A 14,406-nucleotide genomic window follows, 5' to 3' on the forward strand; every position below is an offset into this window, starting at 1 on the left:
GGACGAGCAACGAAAATACCTATTGCTGGCCGGCCTAACCCCCCAGGAAATCGATGCCCTCAGATTCGAAGAAGAAGCAGCACAGGGAGAACGGCAGGGGGAGGAAGCAGAACTTAAAATCGATATGAACCGATTCAGGAAGGATGTAGTCCCACAATCCCCCTCGCCGCAGTCTCAAGAGCCACCACAAGAGGATCCATCTGCGGAAAGAAAAGCCGCCTCTAGGAAAAGACGTAGAAAGCTAGTAGAGGAAGCCAGGAAACAGCTGAGAGCCAAACCAGCCGTGCTGCCGACCGCGCCTCTCCCACCGTGCCCTGATGATCTCCCCGCAGGATTCCACGCAGAACTGGTGTTGTGGGAGATACAGGAACAAGGAAAGGATCCATTCACCTTTAGTTTCCTCCTACCCAACAGTCTGCGGAGGGTCTTGCCACTCAAGGTGATGGATGAGGTAATCGTGGTCGGTGGCCGGTTGGGGCAAAGATGGCTAGAAGAGCGAGAAAAGACCCCTACCTCCTGGGGCACAGAAGCGGCTGATTACTGGCAGAACAAAGTTTTTGAAGTCCCACACACTGTACAGGGCTACAAAAGCCAACCCCTGTGGAGGAGGCGAGTATGCGACATCAGCATGCTCGCCTGGATGGCGTTTTGTAACATCTTGCCATTCGAGCGGAACAACCCTATCTACATGGCATACCCTCGAAGGGTAGGGGTGGATTTTGATGCCACTCTTCACGGGCGGTATGACTTCACTATTATTTATAACTCTAATATAACATCCTTCCAGCATGCACTTCTCTTTACCGCCGAAAGCCTAGATGAGTCTATGACATGCTTTCTTGCGGATTTCTCCTCATGTCCTGACCCCACTTTTGTAACAACCTGTAATTATCTTAGGTTACTTAGGCTACTCCTTAAGCAAGACCCGACTCCACAAGAGTGCGGCCTATCTCCCCTATTCTTTGACCCTAACGCTATAGACAACTGCACCATGGCTCGTCTTATGATGAGGGCTAGTCTCCTTCCCTCTTTTTGCCTAGCCCTCCTAGAAGATATGAATGATAGCCAATTCACTAGGTGCAATCACCCTTTCTTCTCCACCACTTCTCTTCATGTCCGCATGAATCTGAAAGATTACATGCAAAGTCGCCAGTTTTTGAGCAAATCTATCCAACCCTCTTCTCCTCCTCATTTCGATGAAGACAATTAGGCCTGGTTATCATTTCAAAAAAAAAAAAAAAGTGCACCACAGTCACTGCACCTAGGGTTTTCCCTAGCCCCCTCCCCACTTCACACTTAGGGCACATCAAGGGCAGGACTCCCAGACCTGTCACCCTAAGACTTGCACCGCACCTCCAACGATACACGAATTGGGTCATCAAGTGTGGACATTACCAAGGGCTTGCCCAAGGTTGCCCAAGGTTAGACCCATCTCCCAGTTCCACTGCCACGGGCACTACGCACTACACGGAGAGGCAAACACATCCCTTAGGGAGTGCACAACTTTTTTTGCAGGTTATGTTCGAGTTTCAAGAACTGGCTACTCCGCTGAAGAGGATCACCCATGACATCCTTTAATGACCAAAACTTTTTCCATGTGCCGGTGTCCAGCCATCTGCCTGCTATTGATGGCTACCATGATTGAGCCAAATCAAGATAGATCTGCCATTGGCATAGATCTTAGAACCTCATCTTCCAAAGATGCATGCCCAACGCCTCAAGATCTACGGATCGCTTATTGATTCCACAGGCCTGAAGAATTTCAATGCAAGGTTGAAGATCTTCAACGCAGTACTGAAGACCTTCAACTCAAAGACAAAGATCTTCAAATCAAAGACACAGATTTTCAATGCAAAGACAAACCATATCTTTGTCCAGACAGAGTTCGGGGGGGTCTCTCCAGGATAAATCCCTCCAATACCATCCTCCTAAGGGATTGCTTATTGCTTCAAGCGTTTCTGATGCTCAAGGGACAACCGGCTACATGATTTCCACCAGCCAACTGGAACCCCAATCAACCATCGCAAAATGGACGCCACAATTGTGTGAGAGAGGCTGAGCATCTTCATGAAGCCTAAAGCACGCCAGAATCTCTCCTGGTCATCGTCGTTAAACTCCATCACCTCTCATTCACACAACCACCTTGGAAGTAGTGTCATCCACCTACCAGTTCCGCCTAGCAGCAGACCTAACTAGCCACTACTTCCCACCGCAGTGCCATGGGACTGGCACTTGGCTAGAAGGGGGGTAATGTTACCGTGTTTCCCACAGCACAGAGGAGCGGAAAATGGAAAAAAGGAAATAGCAAAAAAGGTGCAGGATAAAAGCAGAAAAAGGCGCCTTGACCGGTAACCAGACCCTGAAAAATTTAAACGTTCACGCACGACCCTTAGAAAGCCTCAGTGTCGCCCCGAGACAACAAAAGAGTAAAAGGTGCACCATTAAATATGGAAGCGCTCCCGAACCCTTGTAAAAGAGCGCCAGGCTCGCTCTTGTGCAAATTGTACGCATTAGTTGGGAATATGATAAAATTAGAGTGGTGGGAAATGGAAAAAAGGGCCTAGGCTACGGTTGGCCATGAAAAAAAGGGAAAAAGGGGATGCCCGCCCAAAAAGGGACTTAGGGTTTTGTATATAAAGTTGAAAAGTGAATGAGAAGCTCATTTCTTTGGTGTGTGGCAAAAAGAGTCTTATCTTCCTCTCTTCTTCTCTCCTTCTTGCTTGTGTGTGCTCTTGAGAGAGGGAGTGTGAGAGTGTAAGGGAGTGAGTGTGTGGGAGTGAGGGATCAAGTGGGTAAAGCTCTTCACCATCTCCCCTTCTCTTCTTCTCTTCTCTTCTTTTCTCTTCTCTTGCGCGCACGGCTATGGAGAATGGAGCTTGGAGATGGAGGAGGCTTGAGGATGCTTGAGCTAGCATCAAGAATCGTGGAGCTACCGGAGTGTAAGAGAGAGGAGGGTACTCGATCAAGCATCAAGGTAATCGACGGCGCATCGGCTAGGTGAGAGATAGCCATTAGAGCTCGCTTGGAACGCTTGAAGCAATAAGCGGTCCGTGGGTCTTGGCGGTTGAGCGAAGGCTCCCACACGCACTTATGACGGATGGAGGTCGATGGAGAAACCCCTAGTGTCCATGATATCCAGGATGATCAGATGTAAGGCCTTAGTGCCACATGAGATCATCAGAGCCGAGCTAGCAGCTACACCGATTGTGGTAGAGGCCCTCACCTGATCGGTCGCATACATACATAGCCTATGGAACTTATCCAAATACAGATATGCATGGTTGGCCCTTGAGTCCTCCAAGCAGCTTGCTAGAGAGGGTGATACTTCATGTTGGTATGCACAGATGTTGGCCTGGTTTGAGCTGCATGGCTTTAGCATGGACAAGTTACCCCCCTTCTAGTACTCCGTTGATGCACCATCTCTTAATCTGAGCACGTTAGAGATCCGCAAGATCATCAGGATGGATCTTACCCAGTTGGATATTAGGCAGTTATGGTTGATGCCAGGGCAAGAGCTAGGGACAAAGATGGCTTTCTACCATGTGCATTTCCTTCATACTACAAATGATGGATTTATTGTTCGCCCGAGATACATGGACACTCACCTTTCCCATGGGATCAGATGCACTATTGGCCAGCTGCACACCTCCTCACATCAACTAGAGATTGAGACTGGGAGATATAGATCCATCCCACCAGAGGAGCGCATATGCCAGATATGCCAATTAGAGCCAAAGACAGAGGAGAATTATATTTGCCGCTGCCCAGCGTATTATGAGGTCCGTGGTCGTTTCCATTGTCTCTTTAGAAACAGATTTGGACCACTATCCAGAGTCATGGATTTTACTGATCAACGATGCCTTGGCCTCTATCTTCTTGAGATACGACGGCTTTGTGACATGCACCTCAGGAGTACACCTGCCCCAGGACATCGAGGCCCTTCACAAAGGCAGCTCATAAACTTCTTTGCAAAGGAGACTCAGAAGACTTCAATACAGTTATAGCCACAGTCCATACGAGAGCCTCTCTTACAGCCACAGTCCACACACAGACAAGGAGTACTGATTGATCAAGCCATTCAGCTTAGCCGATCCAGACCTCCTAGGCCTTGGCACAGACACCGACGACACCTTCATAGGCGGATACATGGGATTATTGCTCGGGCTGGAGCTAGGTCCTTCATACCCACATGAGACTGTACCATTTGGAGCTCAGTGTTACTAGATAGAGCTCTATGTTTTACACATAGCTATAGTTAGTTTCCTTTCTTATTTTGCTTTGTGCTACATACATATTTTGCTCAAATAGTTGTACCATCATACACATGATTGTAACTCATGGTCTCATAGATCATTTTGGCCTTTTGTAGACGTTAATATATCATTTCTTTCAACTTCCAAGATGAATACGTGATTCCAAGCCTCTCTCTCTCTCTCTCTCTCTCTCTCACAGTCCACAAGATGGGAAGAGTAGAAATGGGAGGAGAAGGGCAGCCCACAAGAAAATGCTAAGACACTTGCCGACAAACTTGGGGCTTTAGATGTCCCTATAGTTAGTGCTTGGACAGTGAGGAAAGAGGACTCTAAGTTCAAGGGTTTAATCCTTTGCTTTGGGGACATAGAGAAAAAAAGGTCTTCCTCTCTAAGAGAAGAGCCCTTAAAGGTGAGAAGATTTATTTGGATGAGGTAAGATTCTCATCCAAATAAAGATAGCACATCGTAGAGAACACATGCCCAAATTATTGGAAGCCCACAAAGAGAGAAAATGGGTTGTTTATAGGGATGTAAGGGTCATCATTACTAATAGAAGGACTACATAATGGTACCAGGTCTATGAGCCACCTAGGATGCCAATATGGGATTGTAATGGAGCCCTACACTTGGATGTTGGTTACTTTGAAGATAGCTTCCAAAACATAGATATAGCCATGTACATAGAAACACACCAATGTAAAGGTAGCTGACTGTGAGACGTGTAGGGATACATGTGGAAAACTGCATTTCGTCCAACAAATAGAAAACTAGGAAGCACCAGGGGTTCTAGGGGTGTGGCCATACTCTATCGAGACAAAGGGATGGTGTAGTTAACAAAGAGAGATAATGATGCATGGTACTTATGAATTAGGATAGACGCAAGAAGACTACCGGATATATTCATTGCAATATGATACTTTCCTTCTACAAACTCAACATATGCCACATGAGATCGATATTGCTTTGACATACTTTATGAGGATATTATGAGATATACTAGCCTTGGGGACAAATTATTAGTGGGAGATTTCCACACATCGGAGATAGATAGAGTGACTTTTATATGCATGATAATGCCATGCTCAAAGAGTTTGACATAGATGAAATAGGCCTATACAAGAGAGCCTAGGATAAAGAAGTGAGTACCTATGGGACATACCTATTTGCTTTGGGAAGTGCACATAGACTAGCCATCTTTAATGGTCTACCACAATGGCTAGGATATGACACTTTGACACGTTGGAATGACAAGGGAGGGGCAAGTACTAGGGTGATAAGCTCACCAACATTGATACTAGACATCCAAAACTTTAAGGTATCTAAGAGACCAATTGGCATAGCACCAGACCATGCTATTTTGACTTTTGTGCTCTCTTGTGGATATAAGAAACAGGGAACACCACGCCTCTCTAAACATCCCAAATACCCCTTTGTGGAGGACACCTCACACATCTATAGTGGCTCTCAAGAATAGTTTATATACATTGGACTTGAGTAGATTGTTGGAGGAATGTACAAGAGCCTTAGCAGAAGCCATACATAGATCAGCTAGGTATGCATTCCCACACACCTTGCCTTGATGTAGACACACAATCTCTACTGCTCCCCAAAATAGCTGGTATGATGATGACTGCAGAGTTACTTTGGTTAGCTTACAAAGATAAGTGGAGCTAGACACTCGGACACATCATCAAGCAAGGACATTCTTCAAATGCCTTGTGTGGAAGAAGAAGCAAAACTACTTGGCAAAAGCAAAAGCAAAGATATATTAGTTATTTTTGGGATGGGATAGCAAGAGTGCATGGAAGATGTTTCATGAAAGATAGCTCCCTATATAGATTACATCACTACATGCTTGGCTTGACTATGGAAGATAGGTGTATGATTTGCCTAGAACAACCACCCATGTAGCCTCCATAGGCTTGTAGGCCAATGCAATGGTCTTTCTTCACCTTGAAAATGGTTAGGGGTGCAATTTATAGATTACAAAACGGGATGGCACATGATGAGGATGGGTTAGTGGTAGAATATTTCTCACATGCTTGCAAGCTATTTCCTTTTAATTTATCCAAAGTGTTTCAATCGAAAAAGTGCATCCTAATTCCATAAATGATCCATGCACAATCGAAATATTACGACGTTAATCAATTTTAGGAAGAAAAACCTGGACTTGTGGTGAAATGTCCACATGGATGCTAGGAGATGATCCTCTTGCGTTTGTGTCTTATGCCTTCTTAGGAGCCATCACGAATTCGGTCTTTTTGTCTTGGACGCAGATTTATGATCTTGGCCGATCTTCTTTGAACGCGAAACTCCCTTTGTGATCTGCTTGCACCGTCTTTTGGAGTCGGCTTTAGAAGGCTTTATAGGTTTCCTCCTTAAACTTCAAGGAAAAAGGGATGTGAAAGGTTGCTTTGGGAAGGCAAATAAAAGGGGATTTTAAAAGATCCCGGGATATCAAGAATCCGCTTGAGAGGGCAATAGGGAAGGGGGTTTAGAACCTTGGCTAATGGAATGACAAAATAAAAAGGGGGAAAAAGGGCTTAATTCTCAAGGGGGGGAGGGGTTATATATAAAAAACACAAGGGAAAGGCCTTATGAAAGCCTCATAGGAAGGGGCTTAAATGACTCTAAAGCATTTTGTGGGGGGAAAAACCCACGAGGAGGGGTTTAAATCCCGGGGGGGGGGGGGTGGAGTTTAAATGCACTTGGTGGAAATAAAAGGGGGAAAAAAGGTGTAAGAATCGCCTGTGAGGGGATTAAATCGCGGGGGCTGGAAAAGAGGTTATAAAGACCTTCAAGAGGAAGGCTTAATAAAGCCACAGGAAGGGGGGGCTTAGCTCCTCCCCTTAGAAGCTTCCAAGAAGCTTCTGTGGTCTCAGAAGCCACGTGGGGAAAGAGGAGATTACTTTAAGGGAATCGATGGCGGGCAGGAGGCGGACTGCAGCGGCAGTTCTTCAGCCAATCCCTCCTCCCTCTCGGCCAGCAGAGCGGCACGGCGTTACGCTCTCCTCCTCTCGACGTTTGCACACAACAACGTCAGCCTCTCACTCTTTCCTCTACGGCAGCGATTCCCTGTACTCCAGCTCCCTTGGCCATGGTTTTTATAGGGAGAGGGAGAGGTACCTCCCTCCCTCCATGCGCCATTTGCATGGCATTCACCCCCACCATGAGCTCCAGCACGGTGCTCAGTCACCCTTGCTATTCCCCCCTCCTCGAGCATGACAATCGGCTGGGGGGGAAAGGGGGAATAATTTAAAAAAAAAAACCGTAATTCTAACAATTATCCTAATGACCTCTTCCCAAGAGGGGATTCTTATGAAGAACGAAGGAGGAATCGGAAATATTACAGCAATATGTGAGGGCTTCCCTATGAGTTGGTCAAACAATACTATAATTCTACTCTTTTAAGAGTGGTGATCCTTTGATCTCTAGCAACTACAGGACTATCATGATCCACCATACTTTGGCCAAGATGGATCTATAATGGAACATGAATTTAGTGAGTGGGCTGAGATGCAAGGCAAGAGAGCACAAGGATAGGCACGTTTTTGACCTATCCTCACACGCAGAGCCATTATTGAGGAGGGTTGAAGAGGATCTATTGCTGCTTTGTAGATTTTTGCAAGGCTTTTAATATGGTGCCTTGTGCATGCATTATGAAGAGTGTAGGATACCAAAGTACTAGAAGTTATACGATGGGGTATCTATGCATTATATGAGATAGTGTGACAGGTCATGTACGGGCACTTGGGGGTTATCAAAGAGGATTAATAGTACCATAGGAGTGAAGCAAGGATGCATGCTTTTGCCCACATTGTTTGGTTTATATATAAATGAATGCTTCAATTACATTGACCAAGGAGGAGGAGCCGGAGCTAGCCTAGCAAGGATGTTGATACCGATATTATTGTATGCAGATGGCACTGTTCTTATTTCGGATTGACTAGAGGGATTGCAACTCCACCTAGATCATAGCAGCTAGAAACGTCAGAAATGTTTAGAAACGAAATGTTGAAAACGTGTTTCGTGAGTTTCTTTCAAAAGGGGATAAAATAAGAAACACGAGTTTTTTTATATAGGGATTTTTAATAGTTTTAACTAGGGAAAGAGGTTCTAAACCTCTATGGAACTCTCTCTTAAACAGAGAATGGTCAATTGAGCTTGAGTAATAATAGAGTCGATTGAGAATAATACTTTTTTCTTTTTGCAAATAAAGTGTGGCTAATTATATTACTTTAGAAAAAACCCTGAATACAAGGAAGTGCTCATGCTCAACAAACTAGCAGGAGCTGATATTGAGACAGATATATCAGATGTACAAGCCTCTTAGGGCAGTCTAGGGGGGATGGGGGCAAGAAGCCATGGAAGGGGGGTGTATCGCCATCTGGGGCTGCTTGCCTGCATCACAAAAAACAGGTCCTGGCTGCCCCAAGTGTGCATGAGATGACAACGGAGCTCCTAACGAGCCTTGGACTCGCCCTGCACCTGGTCCCATCGGCCGCGGAGGGAGTGGATTATGGAGGTCCAGAGCTTTGCTAAGGTCGCTTGCACTAAAAGTCTCTCTTCGCCAAAAGCCTCCTGACACCGTGCCTTCCAAATATGCCATCCAGTAAGACTCCCTATGGTCTTCGATACCTCAAAGCGGTCTGCTGTGGGCTCTAGTACCTGGTGGATGGGTGGAGCCTTCAAACTGACCACTGTGCACAACCCTACCTCAATGATGAATATTGTGTCTTGCATCTCAGCCTCATACAGAAGGTGAGGGCTTTGGCTGACTGCCTACCAGCAGAAAGCTCCCCACAAGATATATCCGAGGTTGGGTGCTATACAGCGGAGGATGCGGCATGCTTCTCTCCACGTGAGCTACGCCACCTCACACGACCAAAGGCCATTGCTTTACGGTTTCCAGAGGCTCTTGTGTGTAGTGCTTACAACTTGCCTCCTCCTGCATCTAGGCTAGCCAACTTCCCATCGCCAAGCCTCCATTGGCCACCGGCCATAAGAAATACGATACCCTCCTCGGCCTCTAGTTATCCCATAGGCGGCGCTAGAAAGTCCGTCTCGGAAAGTCTCCGTGATGCTGTGTTCCACCCAGTGCCTGCTACGTGATGACGCCCAATCCATGTCCTCCTACATTAGTACGTGTCTACCAATCCTCGTTGTGTACTCTAGGAACCTCGATGGCTTCTTGGCAACCGCCGTGGCTGGCCATAGCCACTCTCCCGGATCCCACTCCAGCTCATCAAGTGGCCTGTCCTTCCAGATCCAGAGGTGCCACTCCCTGAGCTCCTCCCAGAAGACATAAGGGTCTAGTCCTCATGTCTTCCCCTGAAGGCCAATCATCCGAATCCTCCATGGAAGGACAGCTATCCCCTCATCCTATTGCCCTTTGTCAAGGGCCAGTCACCCCCCCTCCTGCAAGGCGAAGAAGGTCCCATGTAGAGCGCCGCCCACTCTATTTGCCACCTGTAGGGGGATACTTGCTGGTGAAAACCTAGCAAGCCATACCTCCTCAGGCTCTACCGGCTCTCGTATTGGGGGAGCAAGCCAATCCTGAGGTATTGCTGAGTCTATTTTCCTTCTCCTCAACTCAACTCCTCTCTGGCATCCGGATACTCGCTGTAGCACCTCCTCGTCCACCATCCTCTATACCTCCCACTATGTCTTGATGGTACGAGTTGGGCCGGCCTCCCAACCTCCCAACATGTCCTCCTGGCAGTGTGGGGGGCTCTGGATTAGGGACTTACAGAAGCCCTGCTACACATGGAGCAAGCTGCGTAGGAAGGGGATCTGGGCTGTCATGAAGATCCATCTCAGGGACAGTCTCTACTCACCGCCAAGTCTCGGTTTGCAATCTTGAAGACCCTCCTGCAATTGGACCTTTCTTGGTCGCATGTGTGCACCCCCAAACGCATGGGTGGAGGGGCTATTTTAGATGCCCAAACTCATATGCTGGCACTCCGTTGGTCTCTTTTTTGCGCCATGTGCTCAGAGCATCATCCATGGGTCGTTATAGCCCGTTATTTTCTTGAGGATCACGGGCTTCTGCATGGCAATACTCAAATCCGGAGTTCTTGGTGGCATGTTCTTAATGCAGATTCGCGGTTCTCTAGTTCTTCTTCATCTCTGCTTACCCATTTGGTGTGTTCTTGGAGACTGGTCCTCCGGAAGGCTCAGTGGCATCCAGCGGAGGATCGCTTAGCTACTAATTCTTTTCAATTGGAATTGTTGGCAGTCTCGCGGTTAATTTCGTGGGAAGGTAAACATGAGCTTCGACCAAAATTCAACCGCATGGCACGTTTGGGCTTAACTTCGGTAGCGGATGCCACCCTTGCCAGTCACAATGTGTTGATATCGTTTCGTACAGCCATGAGGCTTTTCACGATCCCTCGTGGATACATGTATTTATGGGAACAGCTTTTAATGGTGCTCCAGAGCAAATAGCCCTTTCCTGCCCTTGCTACGGATCATCCCTCGCAGGACTGGGACTTTGCAGGCCGGCTGAATTTAGAAAAGGCTTCAGCTAACCAGGTGTACCATCTTTTGATTAAAGATCATCAATGGCTGGTTACTAAAGCTAATACTCTATGGGGATTGCATAAAACCCGGTCATGGTGGAGGGTAACTGTGATGGAGGGCTGGTTGAACAAGACACCCTTAAAATATAAGGTCTTTCTTTGGAGGGTGATGATTGGTGGTCTTCCGCTTGCTTTAGCTCTTTCCAAGCGTCGAATCTCCAACGGCAACTGTTTCTTTTGCACCACCACTATGGAATCCGCCTGTCATCGTTTTATTTCTTGCCCCCTCGCTCAGAAAATCTGGTCATTCCTGTCAACCATAGCCGTTTGGCGAGCGGTGGTTGGTCTCTCGCTACGCCCATTTGATTGGGTTTTTGCGCGGCCCAAATATCCCGCACCGACATAGCCACATATGAAGATCCTGTTTCACTTTCTTCGATATTGGGGCTGTTGGCATAACTGGACCATTCGGAATGCTTTTCTTTTTGATTCCGCCTATAATGTTCAGTGGCATATTGCTCGGCTTAAAGGTCTCTTGTATTGGCAGATAGATCTTCTCCAGCACTTTGACATGCTCCCTCGGGAAGACTTACATCCCTGGCATATGGCAATTTCCTCTGTGTCTTTGCCACGACTTTGTAACTCTTTGGTTGTCTGGTTCTTGTAGAGAGTCAACGTGTACACACGATGGGGTAGAGCCATTGTGTATCTTGTAATCATGCAAACTTGTACCTTTTTCATAATTAATACAATTACCTTTTACGAAGAAAAAAAAAAAGAGAGAGAGGTACGATTTGGGTGTACCAACAATGTGTTGGTGCACATAATAAAATGTATTTATACTTAGCGCACGTAAGGGTGCATTCACATGTACAATTAAATAATACACGACAGAGGTGAATAAAAGGGTCTTTACACCTGGGAAAAAACAAGATAGTTGAAATGAGAGTTTTGTACTAGAAAAAGAGAGAGAGAATAATCCAAAATTGGTGATATCATACAAAAAGTAGTGTGTACAAAAGAGTAGTGAATAAACAAGTATTTGCATTCAAGAAAACAAAGCTGCTCGGTTCAGCCAACTTATGTTTGAGACACATTCAAGATACTTATGACAATGAAGGAGCATGTTTTTCCCCCCTTGAGAAAAGAAATTTCTATTAATAACACCTTAGATAGAATCTTGCTAAGGTAAACTACAAAGTACAAAGACCCTATAAAATATCACATATACAATGGTTGTGTGAACAACCAATCTAGTGGGATACCATGCCAGAGGACCTGAGGGGCAAAATGAAAAAAGGTGCCAACTTCCTACGTCTATAGGAAGGCTTCTCTCCTCCTACTCATCCTCCCAGAGCCATCCTGCATCCTCTCCCATCTCCCACAGAGTATGTGGATAATCTTTGCCCAAATCCTTGAAAAAGTCTCTGCAGTGGATAAATTCTGAAAATCTATAGAATGGCTGCACCTTGTGGTCCCAATGTACCAGGCAATAATACTAGCAATAAGCTCCCATTTATGATGCTGCTTTCTCTGTGTCTGTAAACAGCACAGTGAGCTCAGAAGAACCTTGATCGTTGGTCCATTGGCATGGAGGACATAAACCACGAAAGTCTATCCTTTCTGATTTGATACCCTAGTTTTGGTTCAACAGAGAGGATGTCTTCCTAGCAAAACTAAAATCTATAATGCTAGGTGTGGTCTCAATGAACTCAAAAATAAAGATTCTAAATTTAGTGCAGTTTTGAAGTGCCTCATGTATTATGGTTTTCCATCCAGGGAAGGGTATTTTACATTGCATTTTTTAGCATCTCATTTAGGCTGATGTTTCCAAGGAGGAATTTCCATTCAGAGAAAAAAGATGAGAAATAGACTTTAATGTGACAATCACACATGCACATTAATCAAAGAAGTGACAAAAAATCACACATGCACTATCTTTCAAAATCTATTTTACACACTCAAAATTTCAAAATATTGTGATACCTGTTGACAGCACAATAGTATCTTTTAGACGACCATCTAATACAAGGTTCCCCCCACAAAGGCAAGCTGGGCCTGTTATTCTTTCCGGTAAAATCCACCCTAGATCTCCTGTATCAAGCCAACCCCCTTCATCAATAGCCTTTCTTGTTGCATCAGTGTTCTGCAGGTGCACATTTTAATGTAAGATATGTCACCATTGCTTGCTCCAGTTCTATTTCCACCTTATTAATCAGTGACAAATACCTTATAGTATCCATTCATTACTTGTGGTCCACGGATTTTGATGATGCCCTTTTTTCCAGCTGAAAGGGTTTCACCTGAGTGGACATCTACAATTTTCACCTCAGTTTTGCCAAGTGCCTTTCCAACTGTCCCAAGGACCTGCCGAGATGAAACTTTTTGTGAGCAGATGCGAGAGAACCACATTAAGAAGCCTGAACCTTGGTAAAAGATAGATTTATACCAGATTTGAACCTTGCTGAAGCATGCAAAAACTAATACTGCAGATTCCTGTGTTAGCCTTTTAGATGGCTTGTGAAGAATGAACCAATAAGCTACACGGAATGATATATACTTAACACGTGACTTCAATGCAGGCTACGCCTGATTGTGATGTGCTTACGTTTTTCTGATATTTGATCTCTAGCGGCACAATTTCTGTCTTTCCAGGATTATAAAATTGATTAAAATCTGTGTACAGTTAAAACTTGAGTAAAATGGATGATAGTCACAGTGGATGCAGGGGCATTGTCGTGGATGGGAGCTGATTGTTAGAATCATTGCTTGGTTCATTTGGATTGCAAAGTGTAGCCATGCTACTGACCTTTAGGATGTCTCCACTGCAGAGAATCTACCTACTATCCGCACTCTCATGGAAGATGGGACAGCAAGCTACAGGGTGACACTGAATGGATGAGTAGGAGAGATGCTTCCTTACAAATAATGGAAGCTAGTACCTTCTTTCACCTAGCACCACACATGGTTTGGCATTGTAGTGTACTAGATTGGTACTTCATGTTCGCATTGTACAAATAACATATGTATTAGCCCTTTTATAGGCTTGTATATGGGTATGCATGTGTGGCCACTTTCTGGGCGGCCCAGTGCCACTTTAGTGGGCCAACCTTGGTTTTATTGTTGGAAGGCATCACATTGTCTCACATCATATGTATGTGCCTCTCACCTCACATTCACCACATCACCTTGTTTTGAGACACACACACACACACACACAGAGAGAGAGATGCTTGGGGCGATGTCGGAACGATGGAGCGCGCCCCGTCGCCTGCGTGTCTGCGCGCCCCGTCATCTGAGTGCCTCGTCGCGCCCCGTCGCCTGACTGCCCCCTCGCCTGCGCGCCCTGTTGCCTGCGCGCCCCGTCGCTTGACTGCCACGTCGCCTGCGTGCCCCGTCGCCCACGAGCCAGGTTGCCACGTCACCACGTAGCCTAGTCCTGTCCCTGCCCTCGCCTGACCTGCGCACCCTGACAGTGCGCACCGTCGACGCCGTGAGCTTGTCCGCCTGTCCCGCCCCTGTTTGCCTGTGCCTGTCGGATCCGGCCCGCCTGTGCTCGTTTCCGCTGCGTCAGGGTGGCTGTGGCCCCGTCGACGCCTGGGAGACGCTGCCCTCCCCAGTCAGGCACCGTG

The 14,406-nt window shown here is 46.3% G+C and overlaps 1 protein-coding gene across 3 annotated transcripts in view; it reads right to left on the reverse strand.

The window, feature by feature from the left end:
• LOC148011792 (putative acyl-activating enzyme 16, chloroplastic) overlaps positions 1–14,406 on the reverse strand; it is a 253,538-nt gene that overhangs the window by 53,387 nt on the left and 185,745 nt on the right. For all 3 annotated transcript variants that reach the window (XM_087670449.1, XM_087670448.1, XM_087670447.1), the window contains exons 13-14: positions 13,004–13,141; positions 12,761–12,920 (exon numbers count right to left, since the gene is read on the reverse strand). In XM_087670449.1, coding sequence (XP_087526575.1) covers positions 12,761–12,920; positions 13,004–13,141 — 298 coding nt within the window. The remainder of the gene's footprint in view (positions 1–12,760; positions 12,921–13,003; positions 13,142–14,406) is intronic.

The sequence above is a fragment of the Lygodium microphyllum genome, chromosome 28 (assembly GCF_053477565.2).
Source record: "Lygodium microphyllum isolate KBCC chromosome 28, Lygodium_microphyllum_v1.1.10, whole genome shotgun sequence".
NCBI classification, from domain to species: domain Eukaryota; kingdom Viridiplantae; phylum Streptophyta; class Polypodiopsida; order Schizaeales; family Lygodiaceae; genus Lygodium; species Lygodium microphyllum.